Source organism: Ictidomys tridecemlineatus, chromosome 6 (genome assembly GCF_052094955.1).
Source record: "Ictidomys tridecemlineatus isolate mIctTri1 chromosome 6, mIctTri1.hap1, whole genome shotgun sequence".
NCBI lineage: Eukaryota > Metazoa > Chordata > Mammalia > Rodentia > Sciuridae > Ictidomys > Ictidomys tridecemlineatus.
Window position 1 is genome coordinate 188,996,530 of NC_135482.1, and position 25,143 is coordinate 189,021,672.

At 37.8% G+C, this 25,143-nt stretch overlaps 1 protein-coding gene across 1 annotated transcript in view; it reads left to right on the forward strand.

Moving 5' to 3' along the window:
- Positions 1-2,290: 2,290 nt before the first annotated feature.
- Positions 2,291-25,143, forward strand: part of Tm9sf2 (transmembrane 9 superfamily member 2) — a 60,224-nt gene continuing 37,371 nt past the window's right edge. The window contains exons 1-3 of the mRNA XM_005317018.4: positions 2,291-2,669; positions 16,180-16,247; positions 18,191-18,284. Of these exons, the coding sequence (XP_005317075.1) occupies positions 2,499-2,669; positions 16,180-16,247; positions 18,191-18,284 (333 nt within the window). The 5' untranslated portion in view covers positions 2,291-2,498. The remainder of the gene's footprint in view (positions 2,670-16,179; positions 16,248-18,190; positions 18,285-25,143) is intronic.

Below are 25,143 nucleotides of genomic sequence, written 5' to 3' on the forward strand. Positions count from 1 at the left end.
AGATTTAGAACCTGTGTGGGTAGGCGACGCTGGTCTGTAGCGCTTCAGAGTTCCTTTCTCCTCGTTTCTATAGGCTGCAGGGATGTAGAGGTGTAGGATGCAGAGACCAGGCTCTTGTTCTTGGAGTTTACTTATCAATGGGGATATGACAGTGAACAAATAAACATGATAATTCAAGATAGTGTTAAGCACCATGGAGTGCCTGGGTTTAAGTAGTAGAGCAGAATTGCGGGATGTCAACTTTGTGTAAGATTACTCTTGGCAGGAGAGGAAGCTGAGACTACTGCAGTGAGAAGTCCAGGGAACCAAGATTTTTGGCGTGGACTAGGGTAATAGCTTTGGACAAGGAAACTACTGGTCTGTAGTTCATTGGCCCAGCAGTACTCGCTGAAGGACTGGGTATGGGGAGTAAGTGAATGAGAATTTTAGGATAGCTCAACAGGTTTGAGCCTGTGAAGCAGGTGGGCAGCAGTTCCAAATTTTGAGGTGGAGAAAACAGGGAGGAAAATGTTGGAGTGGAGGCTGTGAAATAGTGAAGGTCAGGTTTCATTGACACCAGAAAAATAAATGGTAAGCTGGGTATGGTGGTTACTCAGAAGACTGAGGCAAGAGGCTCATAACTTCAAGGACGGCCTGGATAATTTTGAGACCCTGTCTCAAAAAAAAAAATAAAAAGGGCTGAGCATGTATCTCGGTGGTAGAGCACTTGCCTGGCACGCAGGGATGGGGGTTCAATCCTTATAGCTGAGGGGGCAAAACAGAGAATAAAAATGTAAAATTTCCTCCCCCATCTTTTTAAATTTTTTCCTATTTGGGGAGAACAGCAACTTACTCTTATTACATTGGAAGTATCCATGACTTTAAGCATGTAGTATTAAAAATTGTTTTCTGTATTCCAAAGTTCAATATGTTGATTGATTTGAGGGGCAGGTAAATGGAGGGAAAGCTATCTAGATGCTTCTCTGCTCAGGTCCCTATTACATTGGCTTTTGTTGTAAAAATGCCCACCAATCCTCTGTGCCAACCAATGAGTCTCATACATTTTTCACTTAATCTTCATAATAATAGTAGAAAGATTGATGTTCTTTTGTTTTCTTCTGTTTTCCCTCTACTGCCCAGTCCTCCCTTGATTAATTAATGTGATCAAGATCACATAACCTGTGGCACTCCAAAGCAGGAGTTCTAGGTCAGTGCTAACTACACTTGTAAACAAGAATTTTATTTTTCATTGCTCTAGCCATCCCACAGTATATGTCAGTGGTTCTTAACGGTTTTTTTTGTTTTGTTTTTTGCAGAGTGCTAGATTCTTTTGAAAATTTGGTGAAAGTTATAAATTTTTCCTGGGGAAAACGTGCAAACAGCCACAATAATTTAGATAGGAGTTCGTGGGGTTTCAAACTTTTTTGAATTTGTGTATTTTGTGAACTCGCTAATTCTCAGATTCTGAGCTGAAGGTATCTGTCCTTCCCCTGCTTATGAATCCTTGTTTTGTACTCTAATACGACGCATTTTTCCAAAGTATTCTGTTGAACTCTATTGGATTGACTTTTTTTGTCCCCCCCCAAATAAACTCCTTCTTGAAAAATACTCAGAAAATGCACACACGGGCGCACAAATATGTACATGCACTTGCACACTTGGACTTCATATAACATCAAGGTGAAAAGGAGCTTGCTCAAGGGTAGTTATAACATTAATCTATTTCTCCAGAACGACTTTCCTCACTGAGCTCTCAGGTGTATTCCTTTCGTCCTTTGCAAAGAAATGTCAACACCACGTTTTATTCACCTACTCCTATTTTCCTCCCCACCCCATTCCCCGGTCTTCCTCAAAAAGGTCAATTATGTGCAGACAATCAGTGTCCTACACAAGAAGGCATCGCCGTATCCGATGCTGGGAGACTGTCCATGCATATCCTTCTGAGTGGCTATTAAGGATTTACCGCTAGTTCTTCGCTAATTGCTTCCTTATCCTGCATCCAACGAAACGTCCCCCGAACTTTCCCTCCCAGACTATTTGGAGCCCCAGCTCCGTAGTAGGGATTGGCGCACCGTGCGCAGGCAGTGTGGCCGGAGAACCGTACGATGTTTATGGGAAATCAAGACAGAGCAGCAAGCTCCGCGCCCCACGGCGCCCCACGGGAGTTCTAGACCGGAGTTCGGAATCAGAAAGAGATGCCGGAACCGCGGTCCCGCGGCCGCCCACCCGGCACGCCGAAAACCCGGAAAGTGGATCCCTTCCGCGCGGCCTCCCGGAAACTCCTCGCTGCGCTTGCGGCGCTCTCACTGAGCATGTGCAAACGCCGTCGCGCATGCTCCGTCGCGGTCCGGTTCGGTTTCTGTTGCGGGGCCCGCGGTGTCTCCCAGCGCAGCCGGAACTAGCCGTCGCGGGGCTGGCCTCCTTGGTCTTCGGCGGCCTTGTGGTGGTCTCCGCGCCTCCCCGCCCCTCCTCCCGGCTCTGCCCCTAGGCTCGGTTGCCCTTTCCCCGAAGCAGCCGTCATGAGAGCGAGCCTGCCGGCGTCGTCTCCACCGCGGTGGCCACGGCTGTTGCTGCTGTCGCTGCTCCTGCTAGGGGCGGGCCCAGGCCCGCGCCGGGGCAGCGCTTTCTACCTGCCCGGCCTGGCGCCGGTCAACTTCTGCGAAGAGGAAAAGAAGAGCGACGAGTGCAAGGTGGGTGAGGCCTGGCGGTCGGCGCCGTGCTGTCGGAAGGGAAGTCGCCCCGGTCCCGCGGCGCCGGGGTCCCGGGTGGGAGTCAGGGAGGGGGTGGAGCAGTGGGTGGGGTCGAGTTTGGCCCGCAGCTCCCGGGGTCGGCAGCCCAGGCTCGACCCCCGCGGGGGTCGGTGGAGGAAGACCAGCCTGCAGTCTGGGGCTCGCCCGGCGTGCCTGGCTGCGCGCACAGCCGTCTTCAGTTCCCGGAACAGGGACCCTGTGGAGCGCCCTGGAGTTGGATGCCTGCAGGTCCGCGAGCGTTCCGCGAGCCCGGGTCGCTCTCAGCCCCGTGTCGCGCACGCCAAGGGAGTGGGCGACCTGCCCGGGGCAGCCCCCAGCTCAGTTACGACTTGCAGTCACTGTTAGCTTCATTGCTTCTTTGTGCTTTTCTGGATCTCCTTGTTGCTTAGAAGAGTTTGTTCTTTCTATGACTTTGATATCTAACTTCAAGATTAGCAGTTGATTACTCATCTGTTCCGTATAACACTCAGAACCGCATGAACTGCACTGATAAAAAGTTGTTGTAATGGTGGAGACACTGCCCTTTCAATGGTAAAAACAAAACAAACAAACAGAAAAACTTTTTAATGCACAAAACTATTTAAAAGTAGATGAGAGAAACTGATGTTTTTTTCTAGGGACTCCTTGAAAACGTTGACCTCTTAGGACATTCATTAAGTTTTTTGCTTAACTGTTCGTCACAGGGTTATAAGTAACTTGCTTTTAGGTCGTTCAGTGTAGGACATAACAGCACACACACAATTGTTTCATTAAGTTGTTAAAACTTACCACTTGGGGGATGAGGATCTCTTTGAAACCATTAATAATTTTAACAATTCAAGTAATCTTTCCGAAAACTTTTACAATCTATAAATAGGCTTATTTACTAAGTTTGATATTTTTTAAAGCTGGTGTTTATTTTACTACTGCAAGCTTTACTGTAGTTGTGAATTTTGATGTTATTTTAGGGTGTTAGAGAAGCTATTAAACTTTTCATTGCATTTTGCACTTTAGATTTAGTTTTGTCATCTGTCTTGAATGACGTGTTGATACATCTGTTAAAAAAAAAAAAAAAAGACTTGCATCTGTAGAGATGCCTAGGATCTATAAGGTTTATTCTAAGCAACAATTAGCACTTCAGTAATTAACTCTCCTACCCCTCCTTTCCAAGGAGCTATGGCTCCTTTTTGAGGAGGATTCTGACTGAAAAGAATATTGTGCTTCCAAGTAGAAGAGTGAGCTAGTCTTGCAAGCACAGTGGTGTGTTTTTTGTTTTTTTTTTTTTTTTTTTTTTTTTTGGTATTTTTGTGTGTGTATGTTTGTGTGTGTGTTACTGAGGATTGAACCCAAGAGCACTTTGAGCTACATCCCTAATTCTTTTTTAAAATTTTTATTTTGAGACAAGCTCTCACCAAATTGTCCAGGCTGGCCTCCAATTTTTGATTCTCCTGCCTCAGCCTCCTTAATACTTAGGATTATAGGTGTGTGCCACCACATCCAGCAAGCACACTTTTTTTTTCTTTTAAATGTTGTAATAGCCATCCTTTACCTAATATTTGGTCTTTAAATTTAATTTTAACAACTATTACATATTATATTCCTAATTCCTCAACGATGAAGAATATATTGCTGCCCTCTGGGAACCTGAAAGTAAGTTACATAAGCTCATGAACAGATAATGAAATCCTAAACGTTATAAAAGATGTAGGCCCAAAAGTGCTCTAAAGCACAAATCATGAAACATCTGTGGATTGAGGTCTTCAGGGAAATCTGTAGAGCAGAAGTAACATTTGAGGTGGATTTTAGAAAATGAAGAGTGAAATTTATAGTCTGCCAATTAGATTTTTGTTTTCTCAAAAGGTCTTTATTTATTTAAAGTGGCTACTTTTGGTTTATTTGGAGGATCCTTTTGGAAGGCAGATCACTTTTCTGAAATGTTTGGGTTTTCATCTTTTGTTGCCAGCCACTTTCACATCTTGGCCAATGGAAGCAACTCTTAGAAGAAGAAGAGGTGCTTCCAGCATCTTTTCTCTACAATTCACTAACTTGGGTAGAGAGTTTAAAGTAAACTTCATATTTCTGTGATATGAAATATCAGTAACAGTAAACAGTTTAAATATGTATTACTTCAATCAGGGTGAATGGTTTATTCTCATCCATTCCATGTTTCTGGAGAAGGTCAGTCCCATACACATTATTCAGAACAGAAGGAGCAACTTAAATTAGAAGCAGGAGTTGTAAGTAGTAATAATTATTTCTCAAAATGCTTTTAGGGTAGGGAGTCAGGAATTAGGCAAGTTGTTAATACTGTTTTTGTTGGTTTTTCAATCTGTAAGAGAAGGATGATCATATTTGCTTATTATGTATTCCCCTTGAAAGATATTTTGTATTTCCTAAGAGGAAAAGTACAGTCTATTATTTTTATTTGGTATTATAAAATAGTTTAAAATATAAACAAGTGTATCTTCAGCATAAGTATAGTTTTTGCATTTACTATGAAGTCCATGTCCTGCATTTAACTCAGTATGTATTTTGAAAGACAGAAGAACACTGAGAATTGGGTCATTTTCTCACCTTAGAATTATGTTTTATTTTCCAGCAGAGAAACAGGAATCCAATTAACATAAAATTCTATTTATGTTGCTCTCACTTCTGATTTATGGTCTTTTAAAAAATTATTTGTTTGTTTGTTTATTTATTTATTTTTAGTCATACATGACAGCAGAATGAATTTTGACATATAATACATACATGGAATGTACATACATCAATCATATTGTCAATTCTATTCTGTTGCCCTTCCTATCCTCCTTACTCCTCCCCTCCTCTCCATCCTTTCTCTCTATCCAATCTAATGTGACACACTTTTTTTTTCTTTTTCTCATTACAACATCATATAAGTATTCTGTATAATAATGAGGTTCTCCTTCCATCTTCCGTGCAACTCCCCTTCTCCCTCTTTTTCCCTCCCACCTCTCTTCTCTATTTAGTGGTAGTCTTCTTCTCAGGCTCTTCTTCCCTATCCCATTTTGAGTCACCCCCCTTAAATCAAAGAAGACATTCGGCATTTGTTTTTTCGGGATTGGCTAACTTCACTTAGCATAATCTGCTCTAATGCCATCCATTTGCCTGCAAATGCCATGATCTTGTTATTTTTTAGTGCTGAGTAATATTCCATTGTGTATAAATGCCACATTTTTTTAATCCATTCATCTATTGAAGGGCATCTAGGTTGGTTCCACATTCTAGCTATTGTGAATTGTGCTGCTATAAACATTGATGTGGCTGTGTCCCTGTAGTATGCTCTTTTTAGGTCTTTTGGGTAGAGTCCAAGACAGGGAATAGCTGGGTCAAATGGTGGACAAGTTCTCTTAAATGATTTATGTTCTTAACATTCATAAATACTGCAGCTGTGTTTTGTAGCTTTTTTGTTTTCTTTCACTTACTCTCATTACATGTGCATACATTCTAATATTGACAATGTGCATTCCTATTACTTTTTATAAACTACGTAGTATTTCATTCTTATTATTATACTCTGGTTTGCTTAACTGTTTCTTGCACGTAGTGCATTTAGATAGGTCCCAGTTTTTATCTATTATAAACAACTTTGCTAGAAAGTATTAGAAATTATTTGCATATTCCCAAATATAAAATAACTAGCTCAAAGGAAAGAAGCCATTTTACTGTTCTATTCAATATTGCCAGATTTTTTTCAAGAAAAATAGGTTTAATTTATAGTGTCCCAAGCTAAATGATGCCTTGTTTCTTTATGATATTTAATTTTTGTTTGTAAATTTAATAGCTGTGTGATGCTGCGTCACATTTTTAATGTATTACTTTCACTGTTACTGAGGTTTCTGAATCTTTTTTCTCTTATTTGCCTTATTTTATTAGTTTTTGAAACTATAGTAAGAATTGAGCTATAGGATTTCTTTCCAATATCATATGTGACAGCAATAAGTAGAATAAAAGTCAGAAGTGAATACGTTTCATAGGGTACTTCTCATTTAATCTGTAAAAGTTACTATTTCAGTTAATTGCTGCATGCCATTCAGCTTTAGATCATCTGTCAGGCGTGCAGAATGGGGTTTTGATGGCTGATAATTGAAGATGGGTGAACAGTTCATTTTTGTTGCTTTTAAGTAATATTGGCTCATCAACATGAATTCAGGCCTGAGAACTAAAAAGAGCATTATCTCTCAAAAACATCTACTTTTTTTACTGTTCCATATATAGATCTTGTTCTTAGATGAAAGATGTCAAGATTTTTCTTTCCTGTGCTGTAAGGAAAATTGACCAAATAAACCCCCTAGTGGTTAACCACAATAAAAGAAAAAATTTTTAAAAAGTCTTAAGTGAATTGGTTTAACAACTTTTGTGTGTGTGCAGTACTAAGGATGGAACCCAGGGATGCTTTACCACTAAGCCACATCCCCAGTCCTGTTTGTTTGCCTGTTTATTTATTTATTTAATTTGAGACAGGGTCTCTCAGTTACAGAGGTTAGCTTCAAACTTATGATCCTTCTGCCTCAGCCTCCTGAATAACTGAAATCACTGGCATGTGTCACTGTGCCCAGCTGAGTTTAACAACTTTGATAAAAAGGAAACTTAGAATCACACTTCTAACTCTGCCTTCTTGATATTTTTATAAGCTTTTTAAAAATTGTGTCCTATTTTAGGAACAGTTGCCTTTAAATATGGAATGTGTCAAATTTAAGAAAACAATCCTCAATGTTGCTCTGAATAGATATAAAACCAAAGTAACTATACTTATTTTAATATGATTATGGAAAAAGATTGAAGATTTTGAAGTCTTTAAAGAAAAAATACATAATTTATATGTGTACTTATTGATATAGATAATAAATATTTATTGATATTTAGTTTCATGATCTCACATTTTTGTCTGGAATAAAAACATTGATTCTTAACTTCTTACAGGTGTGTGGTTGTTGGTTATACTGTTTCATATCTGGCATTAGGAAGAAGTACTGAGTACATGATCTAACAATTGTTCTTCCTTCCAGAGGTGTATAATGGAACTGCCAAAACAAAGTCACAGACAGGTGCTCCACTTATTACATCCCTGAGACAAACACAGCACACCTAAATTCTGCAGGGACTGGTCTGTGTGCTCTCATCCATAGCGCCCAATTTCTGTTTCCCTGTTCTTCCTTGCAGTTTTCTGTCATTGTGTTCTCTCAATAAGCTTTGTAGTTACTTGTAGTTACTTTACATGTGCTCAATGAGCTCCTTCTCTGTTGCCATTTAAATTATTGAAGTTATCTTATGATCCTTCTGCCTCAGCCTTCTGAATAACTGGAATCACTGGCATGTGTCACTGTGCCCAGCTGAGTGAAAGGATTTGGAAGAAATTGGTGAAATATTTTCTCCTTTGTTCCTCCTCTTTCAAAAATATTGCCTTTGTTAATGATAAAGATTATAATTTTTGTGTTTCAGATACCTAGCACATTATAACACTCAGTGTTGTTTTTTTAGTGTGGAAAAAGAAGCTCAGTAAGATTAAATAGCAGCCTCAAGTATACATAGCTAGTAAGAGGAAGGCTGGCGTGCAGACAAGCTTAGGACTGGATTACTCTAAAGTCTGGCTCCTTACCACTTGGGGTCTACTGTGTGGTCTCTGTTGTGCATGCTGCAGCTGCTTCTCTGCTTCCTCTCTGGAGAACCATGACTTCTTAAAATTCTGAACTTCCAGAATCAATGTGGTGGACAATCAACAGAATGCTGTATGTATATGTAATTATTTTTTAAGGAGTCAGGTTTTATATTCTGTTCTTTGATACGTCTAAAATTGAAATTTCATTTTTCTTGAGTGTGAGGGAAAAAGCCCTGGTCATATAGATCAACCTCTTGGCATTGCTAGTCACATAGCTCAGAGCTCATGAACATCCCTTTGTGAGTTCCAGTAAAAGATTCCTCTTGGGATTTTTTTTTATCATGTCTGAGTTAAGACTTCCCTTCTTTAGAATTTTCTGGTGTAGATTTTTCTAAGGTTAAGCAGGTGAAGCTTCCATAGCTTTCTTTTTTTTTTTTTTAAATGGTTATACCTTTGTATTTCATACCTTTTTGTGACTGACTAGTTATTTTCTTTGATCCTTTTTACAAAGTCAGATTTCTTCCCTGAGATTCCATTCTCTTGAAAATCCAGGTGTAGGTGTGGGATGAGACAAATGTGATGGCAGTGGAATAAGGCAGAATGAAAGCAGAAACCAACAGACGAGGAAATGGGGAAAACCCTCAGTCCTACTGCATGGCCTGTGTTCCTTAAGGCAATAGAGTAGATTGTAGTTGCCACCACAATTGGGATCAGATGCAGAATGGGCTGATTCAAACTAGAAATTAAAATGTACATTTGGGAAAAGGATTTACAAAGGAGTTCATAGAACTCTATAAACTAAATAAAAACATTTTCATAAAATTTTATTTTCTCTCCCTCCCTTCCCCTGCCCTTTACTAGGGATTGAACTCTTCACCACTGAGCTAAATTCCCAGCCTTTAATTTTTTTTTTTTTGAAACAGAGTCTCATTAAGTTGCTCAGGCTGGTCTTGATTCTTCTGCTTTAGCTTCTTGAAGTAGCTGAAATTACAGGTCTGCACCTCTGCACCAGGCCCATAAAAAAATATTTTAGTGCAAAATTGTGATCAGTCTTGCTTTATCTAAATGATTTAGGATTTGGTTACTTCCTTAAAATGTTTAATATTTAAACTTTACTTACTTGTAATAACCTAGGTGGAGATAGTTTGAAAGTTGGAATGTGAGGGAAATAACCTTTAAGAATCTTGTCTGGTTAGGTATGTGATATCTTAGAGTTGGCTGTCTTCAGTTTAAGGCAAATTTCTGTAAGGAGGTTGACTTGATTAATTCTTCAATGAGGAATAAAGATGTTTAGAGTGAAAGATAATTTTAAGAGAAATTAAATACAATTCTGTTATAGCAGTTGTTATTTTCATAAGAAAACTAAATCCCACAGAGGTTCGGTAGCTACACCAAGAACATATAAATAGTCCTATCACTTTTTTCTTTTGCTTCCTTGAAGGTATGCCTTGTCACTTCCTTTGGATTATAAATTCTCTGAAAGCAAATGCTCATTATTTTTGTGTCAGGTGTGGACATTGTGAGCATTCATGGCTGAATGAATTTTTCATGGTCTTCAGGATTTGTTATAAGTTTTCTCTGATTCTTACATCTATTGCAAATTCTAATGTTTTCCCTTATTTAATAAATGGACTTCTTTTGAGAACATTGTTCTTGTTCTAGAACATCTTCAACCTGAAATTTTACTTTCTTTATTTCTCATTGTTTTCATTTGATGTTTCATAATAAGACTAAGATCCACACTCAATTTTAAAGCCCTTTCTTTTTCCAACTTTAATTGTGACAATTTTTAAAAATTCAAAAAAGTTGAAAGAATGATATAATGATCACTTTTTACTTATTTGGACTGCCTAGAATTAACTATTGTTTACATTTTTCCATATTTATCTGCATATATTTCTGTGTTTGGGGATGAATGACATGTTGTCTGTTGCATACTTTTACACAGTTTAGCTTATAGCCTTTTATTAAAGCCCATAAACTTTCTTGTAGTCTCATTTCCTTTCTACCAATAACATTTGCTTTATGCCAAATTAGGAGGATCTCATTCTTAATATGCTTTTGAAATTTTCCTTTTTTGCTAAGGTCAGTGTGTAGAGTAATTTACAAGTATGGCATATTTACAAGTGTATTGTAAATGGCTGTATTCCCTGTTAAAGGTATATTTATTTCACATTCTTTAGCATATTATGAGATGATGATTATTAAAATTTCAGATTCTGACAGTTTTAAAAAGAAAGAATGAAGCAAATGCTACAAAAGTAGCCAAGATAAGTTATGGTCATGGTGTATTTGATTGCTTCACTGCTGTAATTTAGTGGAGCTGTCTATAATAGACTAACCTTCCCTTAAAAGTAAGCTTGGAAAATGTCAAGAGCAGAGAAGAAGGAGAGTGGAGGAATGAATGCAGTGGAAGTGAAAAGTGATGGTATCCATGGTTGAATTTACTCACTATTTTCGTTTCTGCAGTTCAGTTTTTCAACTTGTTTCCTCATTTTCAAGTAAAACAATCTCTGACTTATGAGGTTATTATAATTGTGCTTGCTGAGTATGTTCTGTTTCCCTAGATCAATAACCAAGATGAGATAGACGTTAGTAGTGGCCCAGAAACGGCAGTAAACCCCTCCCACTGCCTTGATGGAGGGGAGAAGGGCCTCCCCAGAAACCCTGGGGTTTTCCATATACTAGTCACCTTTACTCAGAGTCAGGAGCATCCAGTTTCTTTAAGATAATAACAACTATGCTTATTCACTTAAAATATAGTTATTGTGTGCCAACTATGGACCCGCTTCTGCACCTACTATTTTTATTATTTCCTCATTCAGTCCTATTCAAAGTTATTATTTGACCAAGAGCACCTATTTATTGAGAGTAGACCTAGGGTTTGAGGTGAACCCAGTAGTCTAATGCTACGCTGCCTCCAAAGTGAAGTCATGTTCCCTGTTTATGTTTGTTAAAATTAGCTTTGTTTTAAGGCCAGAGATTTATGGGAAGTATTGTCTTTGGGAGGTTCTACTCTAGAAATTTTTTGGACAGCCCCTGATAATTACAGATATCTTTATAAATCACAAAACAAAGCTAAAATTTATGCCTGGAAAGTGGCACTGTTAATACTTACTCTATTAGTAGTAGAATTTGTTCAGTTTTGCCAGATTGGGAAAAGTTCATATGAGGTCAATTTATTAGGAATTTGATGTTGGATAAAATACCAAGAAAGACTAATGAAGTTCTGAAAACTAATGAGGTACACATAAGAAAATGGGGAAGAAGAGGGTTGTGAAACTCCTTTTGGGCATTAGACAAAAATGGAATAAATTTGGTAAGAATTGATTTAAATAATACTAAGTAATATAAACAAAAGACTAACATGGTTTGAGGAAGAGAAATTTTCCTTGCTTCTAGAATTATTCAGATTTACCATAGACGTAAGGGGGAACCGGTAAATTATTTTTGGTACTGGGAATTTAACCCAGGGGTGCTTTACCCCTGAATCATTTCCCCAGCCCTTTTTATTTTGAGACAGGGTCTCATTAAGATTGGACTCAAATTTGTGATGCTCCTGCCTCAGCTCCCAAGGTTCTGGGATTATAGGAGTGTGCCACAGCACCTGATTCCAGTAAATTTGATTTCTAGGTTGTTAATAAGATTGAATAGGAATTTAAAGGAAATTGTGGGTTAGCGTAAGGGATTGGGATGGGGAGTAAATCTATGGGGTACCTGTATAGTCTTCCAGGATTGGTGCTTGAAGCTAATTTGGATTTTAATTTTAGCAAAGAGAATGCACATGAAGTGTTTTAAGTTCCAGTAGTGTTAAGCTCCATATATAACCTAATGTAAAACTAATGGGAATATTCTTTCAGAATATCTTTTAAAGTTATGAGAGAGCAAAAAGTGGTAAGTTAATTTGGTCATGGAGAAATTCAGAAAGATTATTTTAAAAGAAATCTATATTGAGATCTAAGCTTCTTATTATCAGTTAAAGCACATTAAAAAAAGATGAAGAATGTCATTGAAGAATTTACACTTATGGACAGAAAGGCTAATGAAAAGTAACACCATCGTTCTGTACTTATATGAAACTTTTGGTGTCTAAACCTTGAATTTTGCTGTAATTTTGGATGATATACCTCCTAAGAAAGATATGAGAATAGGGTAAGATCCCAAGAAAAGCAACTGGCATGATCAAGAAGATCAGAGACTAGAGGAACTTTCAGTGTTGAGGGATTAAGACTTACAGGAATATGCATTACAATTCTTATTACATATATAGAGCACAATTTTTCATATCTCTGGTTGTATAAATGGTATATTCATACCAATTCACGTCTTTATGCCTGTACTTTGGATAATGATGATCATATAAATTTAAAAAAAAAAAGAGATGGGTCTAACCTCATCAAAGATGTCTAGAAGTTCTAATGAGAAACTTTGGAAGAAGTTACAGTTTAAAAATCATATGCTCAACAGGTATTAGTGGTAATTAGCACCACCAGTTTCAGGTACTGCACTGATTAAAAGAAAGGAGCAAAAATAAAAATCAACTGCACATAAAAAAAAAAAAAAGAGAGAGAGACTTACAGGAGATATGAGAGAAATCTGAAAATGAGATGGGTTGGCTTTGTGGCTCAGTGGTAGGGTGCTCTCCTAGAGGCACTGGGTTCGATCCTCGGCACCACATAAAAATAAATAAATAAAATAAAGTCATCGTGTCCATCTACAACTAAAGAAAAATATTTTTAAAAAAGAATTCTGAAAATGCGAGTTTCCTTCATCTTATAATCCTAGAGCCAGAAGATGGTCCATAAAGCCTCAGGGAAGGCCTCATAAGCTAAGCAAAAGTTTTTTAGTCATTCATTTGATGGACACTTGTATCCTAAACTCATATGTACTTTGAGCAGTGTCCTAAAATTTTCCACGTGGTCTTCTATCTTTAAATCTTATACCTTGTTTTGGGACTTCTGAGATGTGAATTTAAAGAACAGTAAAAAATACTTGGAAAGCAAGACTCAAGGAAGGGCCGGGACTTCAATCCAGCTCCTGGTTTTATAGGGCTCTGAAGCAAATAATTGTTTTTAAGTAATTAGAAAAAAGTTATTTATTGATGAAAATCAAATTTCAGAGCCTGTAATTAAATTTTTATTGGGTTACAGCCACAGTCATTTATTTCACCCTTAGGGAGCAGAGACAGCATGTCCTGCAAAGTTTTAAGTGTTTACTCTGTGGCCCTTTACAGAAAAGGTTTGCCAACCCCTGAGATAGACTAATAAAGAGTTGTTTTTCCAGAAGCAGCAAGATTATTGACAAGTGAAATGTTTATAAAGAGGTAACGTACATAACAGCATGTGCTCTTTTTCTTACTGTACTATCCAGTTCAGAAGCCACTAAGTTCTTATGGCTATTTAAAATTTACCTAAAATAAAATTTAAAATTCAGGTGGACTCAGTGACACATGCCTGTAATTCCAGCAGCTCAGGAAGCTGAGGCAGGAGGATTGCAAGTTGAAAGCCAGCCTCAGCAATTTAGTGAAGCTCTAAGTAACTTAGAGAGACCCTGTCTCAAAATAAAATATAAAGAGGACTGGGGATGTGACTCGGTGGTTAAGCGCCCCTGGGTTCAATCCGTGGTATAAAAAAAAAAGTTCAAATTTAGTTTTTTCAGCCACATTAACCACATTCCAAGTGCCTAATAAATCCTAAAGTGCTCAGTAGCTACTGATGGCCAGAAAGAACTGTTCTACCATTACTTTAAATTCCTTTGGACTCATTGCTGCATATTACTAAAAATGTACATAGCACTTTTTGCCAGTACTACTCTTGAAGCTTCTCAGAAACTGCTTGAAGCATAAATTACTACCACCCTTCTACAAATGAAAAATTTGAGTCATGGGGATGTGGAGGAACTTGCCACAGTTACCCAGCTAGGAAGTGTCAGAGTTATTTAAGCCCAGGCAGTCCTGCTTCTGAGAACAAGATTGAGAGAATTGTGCCTAATCGTAGGAAAATGGACCTAGTTTGTGTGATAGCAATGTGAGTCTATAGATTTTGAAGCTGAAAACATAGAAAGTTGTAAAGAATATAATAGCTCCATTTTTTCATTTTGGAAGAAATCTTAAAATGTGAATTGGATTAGCTTTTTAGGGACCTCTTTGTCTTCATTAAGATGTGTTAACTAGATCATTTGAATTCTGATATATCTTCATAGCAGTGTTGACCCCTTCTAATTAGTGAAAATTATTTTGGCAGAGTAAACTATCAACTGGGAATTTTGCCTTCACAACAGTTACATATATTTGTGCTAATTATTCAAGCATGCTGTAATGCTGTAATGTCATGTCCCATCATCTTTTTTAGCTAAAATGACCAGTGATACAGGAGGTACAATTAAATTACTGTGTTAGAGGCTGTGTTGTCATTGAGTTGCTGTTTCATTTGAATAGAATTGTAGGGTTGGATTTGAAAGTCTTTCATCATATATCATGAATATTGGATGATCATTTTAATGGGTAGACACTATAGTTTAGGCCTTTTCTGTTCTGAGCATCTTTTTTAACAAATATATAGCACTTCATAGGGCTTCATTTTATATTCTTTAAGTAGTGTTAGGCACTATTTAAAATATTTTATAAATGTTAACACTTAATCCACATATCCCTAGGAGATAAACACCGTTATCCTCATTTTGCAGATTAGGAAACTGAAGCACCCATGAGGAAGCTGACGTGAACTCTACTGCTGCTGTGCTGCTTTTCCAGTGGCAGTGCACTTAACTCTTCGTTTGTTTCAGTTGTATGTCAGACATCGCATCTTGCTTTTGGGATGTTAGCAAGTGTAGGAGAGGTGATGCCTTAGTCAAATCAAAATGACAAGTGAGACTTGTCATTCCAGGGAGCCTTCTGATCAAGTCCAGAGGCAGCCACAGTGGCCTAACTCCATAAAAATACTTATCCCAACAAAGTAGCTCCTACTTAATGGATTTTTTGGTTAGTATCAAAAGTTATTTCAGGGCACACATGACTTTCTGGCTTTTTCCACTAGTGAATTCTGCCTTGAGTGTCAGTGAGCTCTATTTGAGAGGGTGGATAATATGGATCCTGTGGAACTTTATCACTTTATCTACACCTGGGAGAAATTTTGAAAGCTTCATTAGGTAGGTGTAGTTAACTTGTCCATATTTCCTAGGAAGTTGATACAAATACCCCAGCTTTGCACCCCAGCCCCCCAACCCCATCCCACCCCGACCCACCCCCCCCACCGACCCACCCACCGTGCATTTGATCTGGTCATTGTGAACTTGAACTTCTTCAATGTCACTGCCTTGTTTTCCAGCTTTTTCAAATTGATCAAAGCTGTCCTCCAAAGTTAGATCATGTGATCATTGTCTATCCTCTGTCAATGCTTAAGAGTGTACATGTGTATGGGATTGTATTTCTAATATAGTTGATGTAGAAATTTCTAACTTGGCAATATTTTTTGGTTACAGTCAGAATGTTAAGAAATAAAAAAGGTTAAAAATAATAATCGTATTTGTGCTCCATTATGAAATATTGAATTTGGAAAACAGATTTTTTTAAAAAAACAGCATTTATATTAGTGTGATGAATGTCTTTAGTTAAAATGTCTTATTTAATATTTTAGAAAATTTACTACTTCAGCATTTTAAAAATATTGGAGACATCTGCAACTCTGAAAGTTATTTTGGTATATTTTAAATGAATACAAATCCACTCATTGAATGGATTTTATAATAGTCTAAAGTAGGGTGAATATTGTAAAGTCTCACATTTTAAGCATGTCATATTTTTTCAATTGTAAGCATGACTTAAATCTTTAACCTGTGTTTCCTCATTTTCAGGCTGAAATAGAACTATTTGTGAACAGGCTTGACTCAGTGGAATCTGTTCTTCCTTATGAATATACAGCGTGAGTTTTTCAGCTTGATTTTTATATACAAATTTATGTGAGTCATCAGAATTTTGTGCACTTAAAACTATTTTCTCCACAGTTAAGGATAAATTTGTATGCATTTAAATAATATATGGGGCCTAAAAACATTTTTAAGATATGTTCTTCTAGGTAGAACTAAAATGTGATCTTTCCATGTTGTTTTGTGATACCACAGACATGCCAATCAAAACAATGGATCCCCTTTAGTTTACTGTACCAAAAGTCATTTTCTTAAAATTTCTTTAATTATTATCCCCCTCCCTTTTTTTTTTTTTTTTTTTGTTGGTGGTGCTGAGGATTGAACCCAGGGCAAACCTCTACCAACTGAATTTGTCCCCTGCCCCCACCCATACATTTTTAAACAGAATTCTTCTTTCTCATAATCAGTCCTCAGAACTTATACTTTAATATCTGTGGTCTCTGCATTTTTATCTCTGAATTTCTAATGTAAATAACCATATTTATACTTTTTGCTTTAAACAAAAGTAGGCTCATACTATTATATTTGATTCAGACGTTGTCTTTCGCACTGAATATGTTGCACATCTTTTTCCATGACAATATGTAGCTACTTTAGTCTTTTTAGTAACTCCATTGTAGAGGTTGTGTACATTTCATACATGATTTTTTTCACTAATTCCCTATTTATCAACATTTGATTTTTGATACTGTGAAAAATGCTGCATGAAAATCCTATAATATTCGTTTAACAGCTGTATTGCATATTGGTTGTAAAACAGTTCCTGAATTTCTCTCCTGTTTAAGGGTTTTATAAGAGAATATGTATATGCTATAAAGAAAAGCATACACAAAAATGAAGATTTCTGTAAGAATCTATATGCCTGAATATGTATTAGAAGAGAATATGGAGCTGCAGTTGTAGCCCACTGGTAGAGCACTTGCCTAGTATGTGTGAGGCACTGAGTTCATTCCTCAGCACCACGTAAAAATAAATAAATAAAATGAAGGAATTGTGTTCATCTACAACTTAAAAAAAATTAAAAAGAAGAAAGTACAAAATCCTGTTTGGATGGATTGTAATTTACATAAATGTTGGAGGCTTAAATACTTTTGTAATTTTGCCAAACACCATCCCTACTTGAATCTTTGTGGATTTTTTCAGAACTCAGTGAATCTGTTGCATCCAGGAGGTGGAAGGTCTTCATTGGGGGCCTCACAGTTTTTATCAATTTGATGACTTTTGAGATTCACTTTGGCCTTGGGAATCTCACTAATGATTGACGTCACTGTACTGTCTCACCTACTTCCCTTATCTGGGATGAATACGAATTGCCCTTTAATTTTCTATGTAAATTTGAAACTAGGCTGAACATTTCAATAAAACATTTTAAAAATCAATTGGTAATAAAGGGGATTACAGCAGAAAATCTCACAGGTGACCAAATATGCTTCTCCATAGCTTTCTGTTCTGAGGGCCTATTTAGCCATCTTTCTCCCAAGGGACATGGTAGATAGTTTATTGGGGTGAAAATCCTATCCCCCACCTCCCCACCCCCAAGCACTGGAAATTGAACCCAGACGTGATTTGCCACTGAGCTACATCCTTAGTTCTTTTTACTTTCTATTTTAAGACAGGGTCTCCCTAAGTTGCTGAGGCTAGCCTGGAATTTGTGAACTCCTGTCTTATCCTCCTGAGTTGCTGGGATTATAGGTGTGCACCACCACACCTGGCCTCTCTTTACATTTTAATAAAAGTATTGGTTAGAAATCAATAGTATTATAAGCCATGATTTGGAGAATTTCTGTTTTGGGGAGTTGCAATACATGGACTTAAGTTGAAATGTTATTTACCTACAAAAGCTGTTAGAATATCAGTAATAGATCTCTCAGTATTGCCCACATTTTATATATTTCCAAGTCTCTTTTTATGTTTAAAAACTTAAATATTCTTTCCTCAGGTTTGATTTCTGCCAAGCATCTGAAGGAAAACGACCATCTGAAAATCTTGGTCAGGTATTATTTGGGGAAAGAATTGAACCTTCACCATATAAGGTTTGTATTTAGTGTTATATAAATATTATTTAGTCAGTTGTTTTTCCCCTTCAGAAATGCCTGTGATAACTTCTGTAGCTAAGGAGCAGTTCATTTCTTTTGCATATAGGAATAATTTCTTAGAACCTCAGTTCAAAGGGATCCTCTTCCTTTCTACATTATATCATTGATAAATCTGTCTTAAAGAACATTTATACAGGAATGGGGATATAGCTCTATAGGTAACATGCTTGCCTTGCATGTACAAGGCCGTGAGTTCAATCCCCAGCACCACAAAAAACAAAAAGAGAGAGAGAACATTCATACAACTAGTGTTGTAGATTATCTCTTATGCCAGTTTTCCTTCCACATTTCTTTTTTTTTTTTTTTAAGAGAAGTGCGGTTTTTTTGTTGTTTTTTTTTTAATATATATTTTTTTAGTTGTTGATGGACCTTTATTGTATTTATTTATATGTGGTGCTGAGAATCGAACCAAGAGCCTCACGCGTGCTAGGCAAGTGCGCTACCACTGAGCCACAACCCCAGCCCCTCCTTCCACATTTCATAGTCTCCTTTTCACTTTATAGCTGCTCTCCTACTGGATCACAAACAATGGTCTTTCTCCTTTAGAAAAATTACAATAGTTTATGATGACATTTTACCACATAAAAAATTAAGTGGTACAGAAAGAAACAAAATGAAAAGCCTCTCTTCCCCTCAATTCTACTTCACAGTTTCTTGTTAATTTTTTCTGGCAATATCCATATATTTTTAAGCTTATATAAATGAAATTAGATTTATTAGTTTATGTTTTAATGTATTGTTCTGAACTTTGCCTTTTTCCTTTAACTTTCTACCTTGGACATCTGCCAACATGAGAAGTTCACTTTAATAGGTGTAATTTAACCCAAGTCTCATTCCACAACCTGAGAGCTACATTTCCTAGCTTCCTCTTCTTCCTTTCTGTGGCGTGGACCCCACACTTAGCCACCTTGCCAACTTTCTCACTAAGCACCTTGATTCCCTGCGCACTTTATTACATGTAGCATCTGTGCAGCAAACCCCTGGGCCTGGATTGCTCCCACTAGCTGTCTCATTCCCTCCAGCACCTGGACTACGCTGTGAAACCCTGGGGAATTTTGCATATGATTGTTCAAGACTAATCCACTATATAGTTTTCAACCATTAATATATTCTAATTTGAAAATTTCTACAATAAAAATGTAGTAATTATAAACATTTTAAAAAGACAATGTTATCTGAAGGCCTAATGCGGTGATGTCATTAGGGAATAGGAACTCAGCATGCCTGGACATGAGTAGCATTAGTAGGGCAGGCGTGACAACTGTGGAACTACTCCCTGTTGTGATATTTTTAAAGGTTACTTTGAAAGTTATTGTATTCTTTTTATAGCAGAGGGTGATTTTCAGGCATATTTATTAAATAATGCAATCAACGTACATACTCCAGTGGTCTCTCAGCCTTTTCTGTTTACTTCTGTGTTGGCCCTCAGAATTGATGGGAGAGAAGAACATCAGGACATCAGTGAAGGACAACAGGAGTCTCTAGCAGCATACAGGCTGCCCGTAACAGATAGCAGTGAACAGAGGGAAAGCCAGCAAAATATTCAAACCCATGGAGGTTCTGTTCCTTTGGGACAGGCATTAAAGGCAGATTACTGCCCTTAGTAGAAGCTTGTTCAGGTACATTTCTGTTTGTGTGTAAAGACTGTGCATATGCAGATGACCCCTATTTGGGGCCTGGTGCTTTTCAGACTTGATCCTCTGTCCTAGGAGTTTAGGTAGAACAGAAGGAATGCTTTAAAATGGAGGAAGATGTTCACCTCACATTTTCCCTTAGCACCACAGAAATTTTAGAATTTGTGTTAAAACAAACTCTTTTTAATTCCCAAGCTGAAGGGATACTTTTTAAGGCCAAGACACAGGAAAATAAAAACATGGAGCTAAGAGATCAGATTTTTCTTTCCAAACTAGCCATAAAAGTATTGAGCAATATTTTTTATTTCATTTCACTTTAGATTCTTCTGCCCTTTATTTTCACAGAATATTTTCCTTATTTTATTTAGCTCTGCAGTAAAAACAGTTTTAACAACCAGCAATAAAGTAAAACCCCCTACCTTGCCTTCTTGTGTCTGTGACTTCTATTTGGGTTAGGAAAACGGCAGTGTAAGACTTTGTGTATGTTCTGTCAAACAGGAACTATAGTTTTTAGGACCATAAGGCCTTATCTCAAGTATAACCACTCATATTCACTCATTTACTCAATTAACACATTATTGGATACCATTCTTGTGCCATGTATCATTGTAGAGGTGGGATGTAAGAGCAAGCAAGATAAAAATCTCTACTCTGTTCTAATGGAGGAAAGGAAATAATATAAATTACTAAAGTACATAGTATTTTATGAAAATACTACTGAAACTAAATCAGGGAAAGTGGACAAAGAATTTGCAATTTTAAATAGCCTTACTGAGAAGGTGACATTTAAAAAATGTAAATTTAAGAAGTCTCACTGAGAAGGTGACATTTGAATAAAAGACCTGAAGCAAGTAAGGAAGTAAACCATGTGAATACCTGGGGGAAGGTATTCTAGGTGAAGAGAGCAGCAAATGCCAAGGTCCCAAGGTATGAGCTCGCCTGATATGTTCAGGGTACAGAAAGACGTCAGTACAACTTGAGCAGGTGAGCAACATAAAGCTTGGTTGATGATGTGGGCAGAGAATGGTAAGGGGACCCTATAATAGAGTGATTCAGGGCACTGTGGAGACTTTGGCCTTTAGATCTGAGCAAGATGATAGCATTGGAGGATTTTCCATGGACCATGGTGTGCAAGGAGAGCATCCAGAGGCCAGTTAACAGCCCAAATGGGATCTGATGGTGCTTAGATCCTGGGAATAGAGAAGAAGGAACTATGAAATAGTCAGAATCTTAGAATCTGGCTATATTTTGAAGGTGGAACCAAAAGTATTTGCTGAGGTCTGAGGTGTAAACTGGAGTTTCTGTTTTCTAAAATGAGATTGTGATGTGTAGGAAGAACAGGTTTTGCCGGTGGGGGTGTGGGGTAATGAGGAAGAGTTAGTTTTGCATTCTAAGTGTGAGGTATTAGGCATCCAAGTAGAAATGTTGAGGGCTGGGGATGTGGCTCAAGCGGTAGCGTGCTCGCCTGGCATGCGTGCAGCCAGGGTTCAATCCTTAGCACCATGTACAAACAAAGATGTTGTGTCTGGTGAAAACTAAAAAATAAACATTAAAATTAAAAAAAAAAAAAAAGAAAACAAATATTTGTGACCAGAGTTTGGAGGAGGGCCTCAGCCTGGGTAGGTGTGTGTATCCTCAGTGTGTAGATGGTATTTTAAGGCCATGGAATTGATGAGATTCCCCAAGGAATTGGGATAAAGAAGACAGAGTTCCAAGGTCTGAGCCTTGGGGCAGTTGGCTTTACAAGTCACAAGGATGAAGAGGACCTAGTGAAGGAGACTGAAAAGGAGCCACTAGTGAGAAAGGAGGAAATAGTGGAGAGTATGATTCCTAGAAGCTAAGAAGCTATTTTTAGGAGGAGGAATTGGCTGATGACTGACAGATCAGCTAAAGGAGTCAGAAACTTGACCTTGAGTTTAGCGTTCAGTGTGGAAGGTATTAATGAGAAAGCACTATGGAGGAGTATCCAAGTGCAGAAAGAACAGAAGGACCAGTGGCATATGGACATACATACAGTTCTCTTGAAGACCTGTATTTAGAGGCAGAGAGAAAAAGTGGTAACTGGGGGATGGCATGGTGTCAAAAGAGGACTTGTTATATAGCTTTTAAAAAAGTGTATGTATGGATGAGGATCATCCAGTCCAGATGGGAAATGTGGTAGTTTGAAAGAGAGAGGGATTGTCGAGTATGTCCTTGTACAGGAAGGAAGGGACAGGACCTGGTGTACCTGTGGAGAGACAGGCTCAGTGACCTAGTTCATCCAAGGTAACTCAAGGGAAGGACGTGATGTAGGAAGGCGAGTGTGGCACCTGCTTTTTAGTTTTCAGTGAAGTAGGAATCATGGTCACTGCCTGTGAGTGAGGAGGAATCGGAGATGCTGAAGGTTTGAGGAAGGAGGCTGTCAGTAGGAGAACTGGAGAGTGAGTGGACCACAGGAATCTGGAGTGACTGCCATGCAGCAGTATCCACCCTCTGTGGCTAGAGGGTAATTTGGAGTAGAAGCAGCCAGTGTGCTGATGTGTGCTTCTCATGGGCTTTGCAGCTGTGCTGCTATAAAGTTGGATTTCACCAGATTTATGGTTGTGACAAATGGGTACAACAAAATAAGAGAAGAGCAAAGGACCTGAGAGACCGACAAAAGGTGGTGATGCATTGACCTTGAATTTGAATTTGTAAGAAGGAAAGGGAAGGAGTGAGGAATAGCAAAAGGACCATAGGATCCATTGAAACATTGGAGTTGAGGAGTACTTGAGCCAGTGAGCTGGAAAAACAGTAAGGATGGTGCTTTGACATTGGAAAACTTGACATTGAGATAATGTAAGGTCTGCTGTCAGTAATATGGGCAGGGAAAGGAATGCTTTGAATTATGATGGTGGCTAGCAGACAGATCATCTATGAAATGTTACAGTCACCAAGAATCAGGAGCCAGAAGCTCAAATCTTAAAGGGCCAGTCATCTCAGGGTGTAGATGACACATTGAGGAGTAGGAGGCCATGTAATCTGGTGACATGAGAGTCAAAGTTGAGGGTTTTAGCAGAAGGAATGGTTTTGCCTCATGCTGTGACCTGTGAGAGAAAACAGCCACCAGAGGTGAAAATTGTGGTGAGGCAGTGTCCCTAAGAAGAGCCAGGTTTGCCTGAGGGCAGATTTCAGAGACCTTCCTGAAAAGAGTTTTGAGGATGAAGAGGGTTTCTGCTGATGACCTCTGAGTTCCAAGGGGCATTGTGGAAGTGTGCAAGGAATTGGGGGTGAAGTAAGAGATGGCATCAGAAAAAGGGGTGGTATCTCTCTTGGAATTTGAATGTGGGAGAGGAAGGATGGCATGGGAATCCTGGACTTGTAGGATGACTGTCCTTAGAAGGGATGGGGCATAAAGGGATTAGTCTTGATGGACTCAAGGCAGCAAAGAACAAGGAAGAGGAATAGTAGGAGCCCATAGTCTTATGGGTCTCTTAGAATGTAAAGGATTTCATCATAATTTTTCTACCATTTGCTAAAAGCTAATGGTAGGATGTGAAATAACTGTCATGTAGTGTTTTGCACATTATTCTGTTTAATTAAAAAACCCTGCAAGGCATTATTAAACCCATTTTACAACTAGTTCATTGAAGCTAAGGTTAAAATTAAGCAGCTTGTCAGGGCTGGGATGTAGCTCATTGGCAGATCACCTGCCTGGCATGCACAAGGTCCTGAATTCAATCCCCAGGATTACAAAAAAAAAAAAAAAAAAAAACCAGCCAGGGTCTTATGATAAGATACAGCTAGAGGGGCTAGAGTTGTCCCTCAGTGGTAGAGCACTTGCCTGGTATGTGTGAGGCCCTGGGTTTGATCCTCAGGACCCCGTATAAATAAATAAAAATTTAAAAGATCCATTTACAACTAAAAAATATTTTTTAAAAAAGATGTAGCTAGATTTGTACCCAGGACTAACTCTAGGTCTCTAGATTGGTCAAGTATTTGCTTTAATGATTTCCTTAAAATTATTCCCCAGAGAATTTTAAATCAACATTGAATAATTCAATAAAAAAATAATAAAACATTTTCCTGAATAAATCGAATCTTATATTTGTATACTTTAAGTGAATATATAAAAGTGGAACAATGATGGAATTGATTGATATGAGGAGGATATGGTTCCCTTGAAAGCCAATAATATTTTTAAATCTTTAATAAAACAAATACTACTAATAAGTACTATTAACCAAAGATGATTTAAAATATTGTAAAACTCCCAACTAAACATGATAGGGAGCAGTACTAAGGTGTCATAATAAGAGCATTTTTCTCTAGAGCTCAACTTTGCTTGGATTAAATCCTGGCTCTGCATTTCTTGATTGTGTGGCTTTTTGTGCTTTGATTTTCTAATCTGCAAGTTACAGATGAATACCTACCATGTAGGGTTGTTGGGAGAATTACATGAAGCTAAGTGCATAAAACATAAGTGGCACTAAGTAAATGTTAACTGTTATTATTAAATATCTCCTTTGGTGTTGCTATTTTCCTTCCCGATTGCACACACAAATTGACTCATCTAAACCCAGTGAGTATTGGATCAAGATGTTTATTAAGGTTTGCCATTTTCTTGTAACTAATAATGTCTCTCTCTGCTTAATTTATTTTAAGATTGGTGCCTACACCTCTGATTCTGTAGTGTGTATACTTTTGTTTTTTCATTTTCCATTTAAAAAATTTAAGCTTGTAAGTTTTACATAAGGTTCAAAATATCAAATAATGGTACAAATATTGCTATATTGAGAGGTAGCAATGCAGTGAAATTAAACTCTTGGCTGGCAGGGGGCAGCAGTGAGCTGCACTTAAACATTGGCTTGTCGGAGAACTAGGGATATTAATAAATAATGCATAAAAAGGTGGACCCCCAGGCTGGATTGTGACTCAGAGGTAAAGTGCTTGCCTAGCATGTGTGAGGCACTAGATTTGATCCTCAGCATCACATGAAAATAAGATAAAGATGTTGTGTCCACCTCTAACTAAAAAATGAATATTTTTTTTAAAAAGTGGACTCCTTTAGAAGTAAAGCATGCGATTTTTTTTTTACCACCTGTAATAAGGTTTGAATTTATTAAAAGGTTTACAATTATGGACTAGGTGTATAGTTGGTAAATTACAGCCTCCTGAAAAATAGGAAGTATAATTTTTAAATT